At 50.6% G+C, this 14,854-nt stretch overlaps 1 protein-coding gene across 3 annotated transcripts in view; it reads left to right on the top strand.

Moving 5' to 3' along the window:
• The window catches only part of LOC144947951 (type 2 lactosamine alpha-2,3-sialyltransferase-like), a 57,889-nt gene extending 43,919 nt beyond the window's left edge, over positions 1-13,970 (top strand). For all 3 annotated transcript variants that reach the window (XM_078877384.1, XM_078877385.1, XM_078877386.1), the window contains 6 exons: positions 1,105-1,174; positions 1,796-1,891; positions 3,106-3,292; positions 5,260-5,397; positions 9,207-9,356; positions 11,754-13,970. In XM_078877384.1, the coding sequence (XP_078733510.1) occupies positions 1,105-1,174; positions 1,796-1,891; positions 3,106-3,292; positions 5,260-5,397; positions 9,207-9,356; positions 11,754-11,885 (773 nt within the window). In that variant the 3' untranslated portion in view covers positions 11,886-13,970. The remainder of the gene's footprint in view (positions 1-1,104; positions 1,175-1,795; positions 1,892-3,105; positions 3,293-5,259; positions 5,398-9,206; positions 9,357-11,753) is intronic.
• Positions 13,971-14,854: the final 884 nt, after the last annotated feature.

Here is a 14,854-nt window from a genome sequence, read left to right on the forward strand (position 1 = left end):
TGAACCGCGCAGCTTTTCGCAACGCGATGATTCAATATGCATTTTGCGGTTAGGTCGCAATCACGACTTCACCAGCGGTTGTGTCACAGAAACCCTCCCGGCTGCCCGACGCGGCCAAACTAAAACAGAATCATCGCACGGCTGCGCAGGCGTGTAACAACGTGACGACAAAAAACAAGATTCAACTCGCCGCAAAGTCCGAGTGCAATTCTCACAGCCCAATTTTGTGCTAATTTCGCACGGACCACGAATGTCAGTGCGGAGCGCGAGTAATGCGTGGGGTGCATTCACCATCGCAATGCCGCACTCCGCCTGCTTCACGGTTGACGTTAAAGTGTTCCGTGACGTCGTTCAAACAAAAAAGTCGGCTTATTGTGCGCCGGCGTTTATGGTCCAAATTTGTTTTAAATCTTGGGTGAGCGGTTTACACAACACAGCAGTGTCACCCCTTCACCGCGACGCAGCTGTGGACTGCGCCTGCGAGAATCACGACCGCACCTTCCCGTATGATGGCCGCCCTGCCCTGGGAGCGAGGCACGAATGCCAAAGCGTACGAAGTATTTGAGTGGCTTCCGGGGGGGGGTGGGTGTAGGCAACTGTGGTTTAAGCGTCACCACCCCCCGCTCCCTCCACTCCCCGCCCATGACAAACGAGGTTATTATTTCCCCCCAAGGCCGTGGTTTTGTTGGAGTGGAAAGTAAAAGTGCGCCTAATTAAATGCCTCAACGTAAACAAAATTTCACCCCGTCCCTCCAATTGTAAATAAAGTCACAGAGCCCAGCCGGCTCCGTTCCTGAAACCTGAATATATTCGGAATATTCTGAGGGGTTTAACCAAGGGTTCACTATGGCCATATCGGGGCCCCACTGAGCTCATGCTTACGAGAATTGTATTTTTTCTGGGTTCAAGACCCGAGTCAGCACGACTGAAATGCTGGGCCTCAAGCTCTGGGTCTGGGCGTGTCTCTCTCTGTCTGCCCCAGGTGGTTAATAATGGCCATGTGGGGGCCCAACTTATTTAATATGATATCAGATGTGTTTTGAGTTGTATCACTTTAATATCTCACAGCTGTATAATCACTTCGTCAATGCCTTGTGATTTCAGCTGACAGCATGAACATAAGATCCCTTTTGCAACTCCTGAAACATCCACTTTCCGTGAACAAATTAACAAGGTGAGCAGAAAACACCGTGCGTGAGAAGTAAAGTTACGGACAACAGCTGACCCCTGCCACGGGAATGTGGAATATCCACCGGGCGCGTGTCCACGTGCTGGCAGCGAGCACCGTGCCGACGCTCGTCTCCGGCTCGTGCCGCGTGCCGGGAGGCTTCTTCAGGGACACCTGAATCGAATGCCAAAATGTTCACGTTAAAGTTGAATGGCCGCTCGTGGCCATGTTGGACGTCGTTCCGAGCGACGCGTGGCACTGAACCGCAGCGCGCCGGTCAGCCGCGACATCAGCACGACTGCGAAAGCGAACGAGGGTGGCGCTACGTGCAGCTTCCGCCGTGTTCGTGTTGCGTGCTCTGCTGCGGTTGTAATGATCGTAACAATTTGCCGCCTTCATCGGGAGAGCCGCACTGAGTTGCGGGACTCTTTTCTGGAGGGTTCTGGCACGTTGGGTTTTTATTTTAGAATGTGGTGTGGGTGCACTGTTTGTGGCGTGCGTGGTGTGGGTGGCGTGGGTGGTGTGGGTGGCGTTGGTGATGTGCGTGGTGTGGGTGGCGTGGGTGGTGTGGGTGGCGTGGGTGGAGTGGGTGCACTGTTTGTGACGTGCGTGCCGTGCGCTCCGCAGTGCGCAGTGCCGGCGCTGCGTCGTGGTGGGCAATGGGAACGTGCTCAAGGACAGCGGCCTGGGCAGCTGCATCGACTCCTACGACATCGTCATACGGTGAGACGACGACGATGATTATAATAATAGCAATACTGATTGTTAGAATCACGACGGTCAGAACGAATGGAATTTGCGCAAGGTGATCACCGGTGGGCGGGGGGAGGCGACACCGCTTTGTGGTACCCGGTCGATGAGACGCTCAACGTCGAGACCGGCTTTGCTCCTGCCAGCGTGCGTTCTGTTGCATTAAACGCTACTGGAAGTATGCAGAAGGATGTGCGGCTGACGGGATAGGTTTCACATCGTTATTTATTACGTGGAGGGGCAGATTTGGGAAGGAGGATGTGTGTATTGTGTGTATTGGCTGCTCTAAGGAAAGCTGTCTCGGGTGTGGACCAATCAACTTGAAGGACAGTGCATACATTATCAGAGTTATGTTTTTTGTTTGCATTATGACTGCAGGTATTGTGGTCTATGCAAACATGACTCCTTGTAAAAAAAGGTGTCAGTTTTGTTGCCAGATAGAAGGGTAAAAAACCAATTATCATATTTTTTACTGGCAAATGAGGTTCCAATGGTGTAAATGCCGACCCCCGTTTGTTTGGCTCACGCAAGATATCTTTAACATCGACTGTGAAGCGGACAGGGGTCGTGGGGCGGCGAGACCAACTCGCTGCGGTTTAGCCGCCCGCCACGTCCGCCAGTTGTGAGCGTCACTCCTCAGCCTCAAAGTGCACGGCCCAGTTAGCATCTTCACGAGCCTCCTCCACTCGAGGCCAATCTTGATGCCGCTGACACCAAACCATCGACAAGTCCACTCGGCTCCAGATCCTGCTCTACCACACCAGCCCGCTCAGAGCTTCTTCAGCCTGTGCTGTGCCCGTTTAGCCCCCTCTATGTGGCCACACGCACACGGAGATCCCCCCCCCCCCCCTGTGTAGCCATGAACAGACTGTTGGGGCAAGTTCTTTTGCGAGCACCTAATCAGGCGGGCAAGGCACACGAGGGGCTGGGTAGGCCAACACGACGCTCAGTTGCCTTTATCTCCCAGTGCCGATGTTTACACACCGCATCGGGCACTCGTTTAAGGCTGAGTCAACCTAGAACAGACTCAGAACCAGTGTAAAATATTCGCCACTGTTATCGTTCACGAGCGAAGACTCGAACTCGGGCCGCCGCATTTGTAGCAGAGTGCACGAGCCGCTACACTACTGCGCACCACGCGCGCCACGCGCACGCACAAGCGCCAACGATCTTCTCGGTGCGTGCAGCATGAACGACGCGCCGCTGCGCGGGTTCTCCCGCGACGTGGGGAACCGCACGTCGCTGCGGCTCTGCTACCCGGAGTCGTTGCCGGACACGAGCGCCGAGCACGACCGCTCCTCCTTCCTCGTCTTCCTGCCCTTCAAGTCGCGCGACCTCCAGTGGCTGTTGGCCGTCCTGCGCAAGCAGCCCGTGGTGAGTGCCGCGTGATGGGGACGATGGTAGCGGCAGAGGGCGGGGGGGGGGGTAGTTGTTGGTAGGGTCCGCCCCCTTGTTCACGCCGGGGCATCTCGGAGCGATTTACTCACGGGATACGCGACTAGCATCGCGTCTCGTCGCAACGCCAGCATCTACGCTCCAAGCTGCCATAAGTCTGCCAGTAGTGGGCGATGATTGGCACGTGGTCTAGCCTAGGGGACCCCCAGTGGCAGCTGTCCCTGTGTGGCACGAGGTGACTCGGCATCTGCATTTCAAGCTGCCATAAGTCTGCCAGTAGTGGGCGATGATTGGCATGTGGTCTAGCCTGCTCTGGTGGGGGATGCCGGCCTGCGCCGTAATGGATCGCCCACTGGACCTGCGCTCACAGCATGGCATTTGGTCGGGAATGTTTGGAATGTGCTGCCCCTTACCGCACTGACCCGCAGGTCAACTTATAGAGACCTCGGAGTTAGCTCCGTGGTGTCCGCTTCCCTGGGCCATTCTCCACTGCTCTGTGAGAGTTTCCGAATGGATCCTTCGCTTCTCGACGCGATGCTTATAGCACGACGGGATAACTTGGGGTGTATTTTATTGCGGACACGCAGTACTATAATCCATCACAGATTTTTGGGCTTGGCCACGTGACGATATGAGAAAATGTAGCAAGCATATAAGTATCTGTAATAGAGGTTCTTTTTGGGTTGGATCGCGAAAATATGAATGTGTCGTTAAACCCGCCACCACCCGACAGCCAATTAGCAAGGTTTGTCACGTAAACAGAACGGGCCAATTCGTTACTAGTTCAGCACACCGGTGAATTGGAGAATGAACCCACAAAATGTACAATTGTATCTGATTATATACACATCTACAAAGTACCTAATTAGACACGTATCTGATTAGATACATTCATTTGTGAGAATTCTTCAACTGAGCCGGCGAGTGAGCTGTTATGATAAAAAGTGATCACGCTGAACACTGTCACACGTGACAATTCAATGAGTTTCAGTCCTCGCGCAGTGCAGTGAAGGGGTACTTTAGAGACACGAATTTTCCCAGATCATTATGTGTCGTCTAATCCCGGAGGCGTTCAGTAACTCACAGCACGGGAGAGGATTGGATGAATATCGGAAATGAATAAATGTACAACGCCAAGAAATTACGGCCGAACAAAATACGCACAGAAAGATGGACGCAATAGCTGTGAACGCTGAAACCAGCATGGCAATGTGTCGTGATGAGCGCAACACCCAGTCACCTTTGTCTCCCCCAGTGCTGACATTGCACCGCCCATGCTGTTTACCCACCAAAAGGTTGCGTTGACTCAAGGCAGTTCCTCCAGGCTGAGTTCGCAGCACGCGTCACCCATGTTTGTCCCGGCTGGGAGGGAGTGACTTTGGCCACTGGGAATACGGCTTATTGAACCAGCCGGAGCGCCACCACTCCCCGCTAATCACACGCACGCACAAAGATCCCCCCGTACAGCCTTTAACAGGCTGGTGGGGCAAATGCTGTGAGCGAGCGCAGATGAAAGCCGGCACGGCACATGAGGGGGCTGGTTTCCAGTGGCGATATTTACACAAAGAGCCACGGACTCATTTGAAGCTGAGTTGAACTTGAGGAGGTCCAGGACCGGTTGAGATCATTATAATCGACACTGGTGTTGGCAATGAGCATAAATCGAAGTTGGGTCGCCGGGCAGAGCGCACAGGATGCTCATCACTGCGCCCCACAACCACCACCACCTAGTCACTACTCCACCACCACCAACACCACCATCACCACCACCACTGCTTAGTCACTACATCATCACCACCACCGCTGAGTCACTTACACCACCATCATTGCTACTATCACCACCGTCACCACTACCACCATCAGCGTAACACGAGTTGTTCGTGCGAAGGTCACCGATACGCTCCGACTGATCGCTACTGATCTCCGTCCGGCCTCGTTGTCCGTAGAGCACTCACGGGTTCTGGAAGACTCCGCCGAAGGCAACGTCGTTCGCGAGCGACCACATGAACATCATCAACCCCGATCTCATCAAAGTGGCCGGGCAGCACTTCGTCGGAATCTCTCCGGAGAATCTCATCTCAGCGGTAACGCCGGGCGTCTAGCACGCACGCACAGACACACTCACGCAAGCACGCACAGACACACGCACGCAAGCACGCACGCGCGGCGTGATGGAGAAACCTCCGCTCCGAACTCCCGCGAGGCATCGCGTTGGAGAGCGACCCCGTGCAGAGCTGCTCTTTGATTTCTCGAGTCCGAGGGCGCGTCTCCCCTTGCATTTCCCCCGCAACACAGTGTTTAGAGTCACACGAGCGGCGATCACACCGCAACGCTCAGTTCCCACAGCCGACGTTGAGACTGCATTGGTAACGATGGTGGATGGAGGGGGGCAGGGGGGGCGATTTTTTGCGTAGTCACCGTTGACCGGGATGATATCGTACGATACGAAATCCACAATGAATCCTCTAGTCCGCTTTCCTAAATCGGGATTATCGTTGTTGTTTTGTTTTATTTATTTCATTTATTTGCGTTAATTTCTCCCGACCAAATATTCACGAAATAAAAAAATCTAAATAATAAAATAGGAACAAACTCAACACGTGTGTCAATGACAACACCGCGTGTGCGTGCGTGTGTGTGCATGTGCGTGCGTGCGTGTGTATGATTGGGTGTCACGTTGCATGTTGGACAAGGCAGCTTCGGGTGACGTGATTGTTCTGACTTCCTGGATTATGTCATGAGGATACTTGGCGCAGTTTCAAGAGAAGCGTCGCGTACCCACTTCGTACTTTTGTGAGGATTACTTTTCAGCTTACCGGTGAGCAAACCTTTCAACCCCTGATCAGTGCCCTTCCTTATTACAGACCAATTCAGACATTATCAGTCACCCCGTGTCATTTATAGATCTCAACGTTCATCCTACAAAGTCCCATCACAAGGGAGAAACACAAATATATTCGTTTTGTTGTTGCCTGTATTGAAACGGCTGTACGCCGTATGGACCTGAAAACTCAATTCCCCTGTACAGGAACACGGGTAAACCGTGTGGGTTGACAGCTATGATGGGTGACTGAGCTGAGTGATTAACAATCGGCGCACCGTGAAACGTTCGTTGTGCACCACGTGACAATGACGTGTATTTGGCCGCGTCTGGTGGTGGAGGGTTTTTCGCGGCCTAACCCCACAAATCAATTATGCATCACAATAAAGTTCTAATGAAATAGCTAATTGCCCTTGAAATTATGTGCTTTTTAAAATGTTTTCCACGGTGATTGGTGACATGATGTTGAACGTCTTTTGCCCGGAGCCAACCGTGCTAATCGGAGGTGATGTTTGTACGAATTTTTTTTTGCAGTTTCTTGTGAATGACATTAATGTATCTTTTAGGCCACCGGCTCCTCGCTGGGTGGCTGCTGCCCGCTTGTCTGTGGTTCCTCCTCCTGGCGGTGGCGCGTTCTGAGTTATTATCATCGTCACCGTCATCGTCACGCGTATCCAACAAAAGGGGGACCGTTGCGCCAGGTCGTGCGACCTCTTACGACGACACCGGCCGCGGAGGTTTTCTCTCGCTGCCCCTCGCGGCATCTCGCGAGGGGCAGCGACTTGTCTGCACCGCCCACTAAATTGAGGGCACGACCACGGGGGGAGGGGTGGTGGAATGGGGGCGCCGTTCCTGCGTGAGGTGGTAATCCGCTCCGCCGGGGGGGGGGGGCTTCAGTGGATCGAGACGACGAGCAGCGGCGGTGCCCCGAATAACGACGGCCGCCCCCTTCGAAGTTGAGTAGCGGCACGCGCGCGGCGCTCTAAACGCGCCGTGGATCGCAAAGTCGCGACGATTAAACAGCTGCCGCTGCCTCAGACAATCAATCGCGCAAGTTGAACCTCGGGCTGGCGGTTGTGGTGGAGCATTTGTTAAGGGGTTGTGTTGTTTTTAACGATTGCCAGCGAACTTAATTTACACCCTCTCAGCCAGCAGACCGCAGACTTGGTGAGAAATGTCGTGCGACGGAATCGCTGAGCTCGCACCTGAGAGGTGGTGCCGCGCCTTTACCCCCCCCCCCCCCCGGAGCATGTCGCTCGACCGAATGCCCAACCCCAGCGCCCAGCGCTCAGCACTCAGCGCTTCTGTCAAACGCTGAGGGATGCGCTGGCCGCCCGCCAAATGTGGAACTTCTGGTTTTGGTCCTCGTGCCGAGTTGTTTGGACAGCCGCCCGACATTGTGATGAATTCCCAAGTGCGTGTGTGCATGCATGTGTACGTACGTGTGAGCTATGAGTGTGTACGTACGTGTGAGCTATGAGTGTGTACGTACGTGTGAGCTATGAGTGTGTACGTACGTGTGAGCTATGAGTGTGTACGTACGTGTGAGCTATGGGTGTGTACGTGGGCAGTTCGAGCGCCGCGCGACGAATCCAGCGCTCGATTCCCGCTCACGGCCAACACCAGTGGTGACGATTATCTGAACCGGTCCTGAGCCTCCCCTAGGTCGACTCAGCATTAAATGAGTTCCTGGTGCGGTGTGTAAACATCGCCACTGGGGAGGCAAAGCATTCCCTGTCCACATCCATCAGCCATGCAGATTTCCATACGGCCCGTATCTGATGGGAGAGCCGTTCGACATCTGTCAAATTCACTGGGATTGGTTCAGGCCAGCCTCGGTCTCAGTGGCTCGTCAACCAGTTCCAGAGTTAACTTGTGTTGATCCCATGTGCTGCTGGCATGATGCACTCCCAGAAGGCCGTGTTGGCCGATGGGATGTGTAACAAAATAAACACAAAAACGTTTATGCGAAGAGACGGATACGGCGAGGAGGAATGTTTCCAGTTATTCGTACCACGGTCGTCTTTTTGTACTGCTTGTTGGTGTGACGTTCTTACCCACCACGTGTGTCGGGCCTCATTACAAATTCATACCTCCGCCCATTGTGGCAGTTATCGCATACTGGGGGCACATTCTGAAGGTTGAAAGTTCAAACACCGGTCAGGAATCGACTAAACACATTATACCTTCATGGTGGGACATACTAAGTATTAGATCATTTTGGTGCTATAAATGTCCAAATGATGGGCCACTTTGTTGAGCTATCATTTGTGTCCAGGTCGCTTCTGAAAGATAAGTTCGTACCTCAGTGGGCGTGGCCTGGTAGCATGGGGATGGTGTATTTTGTGTTTGTATCTGTGTTTGGGTGATTTGTTTACCTTTCTTGTACTTGGCACTGCTATCGTGTTGTTGTGCTCTTTGTTGTTGTAACCCGCCCCTACTGGACATCTGTGAAAATAACGAACTTTATAGCTCAACGGATTCCTCTGGTCTCGTCAATGTTATAATTCTGATGATCCCTGCACAACATGAGCGTGTGGCTCCCTCTTGTGGACGAACCCTGGTGCCGGCGCCGTTCGTCCTCCGTCGAGCGGAGCTTGTGAATCCTTTCTTCTGCCGGACTGTCGGTTCGATTCCTCGACCAATCGGACGACATGAAAGTAGCTCAAAGTCGTGTTTTTCTGGGTTAGATCGCGTAACTAAAAATGCGTCGTCAAACCCGCCACCATCCGACGCAGTCAGTTATCAAGGTTTGTCACCTAAACAGAACGTGCCAATTCGTTACAATTCCAGCACACCGGTGCGTTGGAGAGTAAACCCACAACATTTACATTTCGAGTACGACGTTTCGCCAGTAATTACAACCGGCATCATGATGGCTCTACTCTCCCACACACCGCTGTGCGTTTGTGTAAACATCGCCACTCGGGAGACAAAGGCGGCCGGGTGTTGTGTGGGCCACCCACCCCCTCGTGGGCAGTGCCGGCCTTGATCGGTGCCCGCGTACAGCGCTTGCCCCAACAGTCTGTTGAAGGCTACACGGGGGGGGGTCTTTTTGTTTTTATCTCACAGCCTCTGACTCCCACAACGGGCATCATCGCCATCACGATCGGGCTGCGTCTGTGCGACGAGCTGCACATCGCCGGCTTTGGCTACAACGCCAGTTCCCCGGACAACCCGGTGCATTACTACGGCAACGACACCATGTCCTTCATGAACAAGGTGCGCAGGCCCCAGCGTCCGCACTACGGGGCTCCCGTGTCCCTCTGCCCACCGGAGGGTTCATCGTCATCATCATCATCGTCGTCGTCGTCGCAATCATAATAATGATGCCAAACTATAACACGCCACCGTCGCCGCACAGCTCTCGCCCATCGCTCTCGTAGAGAGAGAGAGAGGACAGCTCAGAGGCGCGAGGAGGAACCGCATCACGTGGGGAAGGCAGCAGTGGCGGCCGGGCGGTTTGACCCGGCGCTACCAACAACTGCCCAAGCTCTGCGGTCCTTTGTAGAGTTGTTATTTGCCAATTGACGAGTGTTTACACGCAAGTCCCATACGGACGGAACTGGTGGAGTCCACATTTTTGCTGCACCACCTCCTCCTGGGAAGCCAGACTATGGCTCACCGACGCCCACGACAAGCTAGTTTTGTAAAAATGCGTGTGACCCACCAGCCTTCACCTCCACAGTGCTGGATTGCAGGCATGCGCCACCACCGCCCGGCTAAAGAATGTCTGTATCTAGTCACTGAGCCATCCTCACTGAGACCCTGGGTCTGAGTGCCTCTCTCTCTCTCTGTCAGAGGGTTCATAATCTCTGAGCCAGAACCACTGCATTCACCCTCTGACAGACAGAGAGAGAGAGACCTAGGGTCTCAGTGTTGCTGGCACAGTTACTGATATAGACATTATGAACCCTCTGACAGACATGGAGAGACACTCAGACCCAGGGTCTCAGTTACTGATGTAGACATTATGAACCCTCTGACAGACAGAGAGAGACACTCAGACTCAGGGTCTCAGTGGGGCTGGCACAGTGTCTACATCAGTCACTGATCCAGCACCACTGAGACCCTGAGTCTGAGTGTCTCTCTCTGTCTGTCAGAGGGTTCATAATGTTTATATCAGTAACTGTGCCAGCACCACTGAGACCCTGGCTTCTAGACGTGGAGGAATGTCCCCGGCAAACCATGGCCCAAATAATCCCCATGATCGCACAACAAGAAGAGACCCCCCCCCCCCATCCAGCTTTGGATTGATAAAACGGGGCTCTATTTGAAAGAATAGGTTTTATCCTTTCTGGCAATAAAACAGGCGTTAAGGTTAAAACATCAAACTGAAACCTTTCATAAGGAATCATGTCTGCATTAATCACATATACTTGTGCTGAACATGCAAAACAAAAACATGCTCTGATAGTATATGCATTGTGTTTTAAACTGATTGGTCCACACCAGAGACAGCTTTCTTTCGAGCCTAGTCTCACACAGTGTTAGACCAGAGGACACCTAAAGGTGAACAGCACAAAGACAATGCCACCATTAGGACATTGAGAGCTGGGGGTGAGCAGCTACATCATGGGGCCTCCTTTGCCAGTATCAAAATACAACAATAGGTTTTACCATTTCTGGCAATTAAACAGTTGTGTTAAGATGTTAAAACACCAAACTAAAAATGAAAACAAATTAAACATGCTCTGGTAGTACTCTGGTAGTGTATGCATTGTGTTTTGTTTGCATGTTCACCACAAGCAATGTGGTTAATGTAGACATGATTCCTTGCAAAATGTTTCAATTTGGTGTTTTAACATCTTAACACCTGTTTTAGTGCCAGAAAGGGTAAAACCTATTATTTTATTTTGATACGGCAAGGGAGGTCCCATGATGGGCTATATCTGTACTGTGATTATAGAATTACATAGTGATACGTAGAAATAATGATACTCGCATATATATATTGTGCCCATAACGTAACCAAACGTCTCAGAGCACGTTTTTTTTTTACCTGCGGAACTCCCTATGAGCAGCTCGTCCGGACGTGTGGCACAAAGGGAACAAAGCATCTTGCCTGTGAGTTGGCAATAATATACCGGTAGGGGGCGATCTTGCCATTCGTTATATCAATTGGTTAATTTCAGAGTGATTTTTTTGTCACATTAACATGACTATTATTCCGTTTGTTTACCCAGGAAAGCTTCACTGACTCTTCATGACTGTTTTTCAGGAGGATCCTGCAAAGGTTTTCACAGCAGGAGGGCGATGCTCACTGATATGTGTAATACCAAATTACTAAACTGCGGTGTAATATATCAAATTGAGCAAATTTGTCCAGTGACGCTGGCACACGATGGCCTACTCTTGCGAATGACATCACAGGGTCTTTGACGTCCCCTATGACGCAAGCGGAACATCTTATTTCATGCTTAACATACCCGCAGCATTAACCAGGGCGGCCGCTGTGGATCGAACCACGAACCTCTGCGACAAGCGACGAGGACATCCACTGCCACGGCTGGGCCGTGTCTCCGCCCCAGCGATTGTTCAGCCTTTCCGCTTTGCAGCGAATGAACGAGAAAGGCACGTGAGCAGCTGTTGATCGCCGTGCCCTTCCTTGTCTTGCAGTCAACGACCCACAACATCACGGCGGAAGCAGCTTTCATTCACAAGCTCGTGGAGGACCAAGTTATCCTGGACCTGACGAGGCGGAGCAACAACCACGATACTCGGAAGAATGAACTGTGCAAAACCACGTGACGTTATTTAACAAAAAAAATTACGCGATTTTTTTTAGCATAATATTGAAGTTTTTAAATGTATTACCAATTCACATTCCAACGATACTCCGATGACGACGACGATGGCGACGATGACAAGTCTGACTATGTCACGAGCTGATGAACGCGTTGTTTACGTAAGAAACCGCTCGACGCGAGCGGCACGGCAAATGAGAAAGTGGCCGTAGAAGACGATGTCATGGAACTAACTCTGAGGTCGCTTCAATTGGTGTCTAATCGACGCTGGACGGTGGAGCGTTCCACGTGCCGTGCGGCAGTCGGTAGCGGTGCTCGGCATAAAGCAAACCAAGCAAGAGGCCTCGGGGGCCCCACGTAGCTCAAGGGGACCCGGAATCATGACCCAGATTAATCCCATCTCCATATTGTCTACATCTCTCTTCTCTCATCTCACTGTGCCTATTTCATCTGTATCCCTCTTGTCATCTCACTACATCCCTACGTCATACTGCTTTGCACTGGCTTCGGGAAGCTAATGTGATTGAGCTTATTGGCTTGTGATTGGTCGATCGCACTTTCAAGCCAATTTTCTAAATGATGGTTTTCACACGAAAATAAAAGCTATCCACGTTTCCCCCCCCCCCCCACCCCATTTTATTTAATTTTAGGAAGCTGTTGTCCATTTAATTTTTTCTTAGAACGGAAAAGAAAAGTGGAAAATTCGTTGGAATGTATGGAAATGAATGTGGCGTGTGGAAGACGGCATAATACCGCCGCTGCCTTATCTGTAGATGCTCAAGAAATGTCAGCGGTGAATGTCATGAAGAGTGACTGCAGTGTCATACGAACGACACTACCTGCAACAGAAAGTTGCGGGGTTTTTTTGTTTGTTAAATCGTCGTAGCAATTAAGTTTTATTGATTGTAAATAATGCAAACCTTAGACATATCACGTCACCACGTGGGTTTTCCACGGTTGTGCCGCCGTGTGGCTCCTCCGGTGTGGGTTTTTTTCGGGTTGTGTTGTTCGGAAAAAAACGATGTTTGACGTTTTTGCTCCCAGCAGTTTCTGAAGAAGCTCCCCAGCAGCGCTTGTAGCGAAACGTTGAGCACCGTGCAAAACTTGCCGGAACAATCCCACGGAGAACACAGCAGAGAGCCATGTCCTGTCATATAATTTAAACAACTATGGATTTTATTTTTACATCGAGACAAAAGTAGCTCTCTCCGCTGTGTTCTTGGGTCATACTGCGTGCTGTGTGAGCTGTTCTGCGTGATGTCCGACGCTTCGTTCCAGAGAGCATCTTCAACAACCGAACAACACGTGGGGGAGCTATGCGGCACAATCACGAAGAGCCCTCGTGGGCGTATCCAAGACTCATTTTACAGGGGGCTACTGCTTGGAATTGGGCGGCCAATTCCATTTAAGAGTTCAGACATTTCTGAAGTGATCACATACCTGTCAACCCCGTATCGGTGCCCTACCTTTATAAAAGACCAATTCAGACATTATTGGTCAACCCGTGCCCTTTACAAATCCCAACGTTTATCCTACAAAGTCCCATCACAAGGGAGAATCACAAATAAATAGACAAATATTTTTTGCCCGTATTGAAACGGCTGTACGCGGTATGGACCTGAAAACTCAATTACCCTGTACAAGAATACGGGTAACCCGTATGGGTTGACAGGTGTAATCTTATCCCTACTGAAACTAAAATAAACACATTACCAAAATAATGTGAAATACAGTACAACAATTTGAAAACATATCGTCAAAATGTCTACTTGTAGGAATCCGACATTATGGCAAGATAGTGAATTGGGCTGAGCCTGGTTGTGTTTGTATCAAGTGAATGATTAGGAGTGTCTCTTGTCATTAACTAAGGAAAACTAAAATGTGCGTATATATTGTCTGGTGTATTGCACATTTTTACATTAATGTATTTTTTTATTATTATAATTATCGTCTCGTTTGTTTAAATGTCTAGTGCCTTAATATTATATAATGTGAAAACCACTGACAATGCTACTGTAAATTTGTTGGAAGGCTGAAGGGTTATTGAGCATAGTTTCATAACCCTTCGTTGTCTCTCTGTTTAGTCATTTTCTGCTGCTAAGAAAATTGTGTTGTTTTTACAATTTTAACAGATGATTAAACAGCACCGGCTTAATTGTTTGTCCTCAATCTTGATTTGAAGCTTTCGTGACTGCAGGAATTCATACTCTTTGGTTCTTTCGGTAAAGTCACGTAGGTAGAAAAATAAAATAAAATATCACGACGTTTCGATCGCAACACAAGCGGTCGTCCTCAGGCGGAAAAAAACAATCCAGCAGTGGAACTGCTGAGCCAGCGAGAGAGCTGTTACAACAAAGAGGTTATAAATGTGGCGAAGGGTAAACAGGCGGGGTCTGAGCTGGAAAGGAATTCCATCCCCGGACGCAAGCATGTCAGTTGTGTTAATGGGGGGAGATTAAAGACTGATTTTAAAGTCACACACGCACACACATGCTGGTCCAGGTGCAGTGCCGGATTATCGTAGTAGCACAAGTGTAGCTCCACATGTAGTAGCTACACATATAGTAGCTACACAAGTGTAGTAGCTACACAAGTAGCTACTACACATGTAGTAGCTACGGGCCCCGCATTTTCAAGGGCCCCGCGCTAAATGCTTCCAAGCTATTAATTCCGGTTCAGTGATTCTGCACTTGCTCTATTACCATAGTACTATACCGCCTTCAACTTTTACGAACGACTGGGTGTTTAAGGTTAGCGATTTGTCGTATTATCTGGCTGTGTATCAATTACACAATCAATCTTTATTGAACGTGCCAATGTAGGCACCGGTGCACATTACAATGTAACGGGGGGGGGGGGGGGCATGAAGAAACAAGGAATGAATAAGGAATGAAAGGGGTAATCCATCACGCCCTCAGCGGCTAACATCGACTGAGCGAAGTAAGTTGCAACCGTGCGTAACGAATAACATTA

The sequence above is a fragment of the Lampetra fluviatilis genome, chromosome 47 (genome assembly GCF_964198595.1).
Source record: "Lampetra fluviatilis chromosome 47, kcLamFluv1.1, whole genome shotgun sequence".
In the NCBI taxonomy this organism is placed as follows: Eukaryota; Metazoa; Chordata; class Hyperoartia; order Petromyzontiformes; family Petromyzontidae; genus Lampetra; species Lampetra fluviatilis.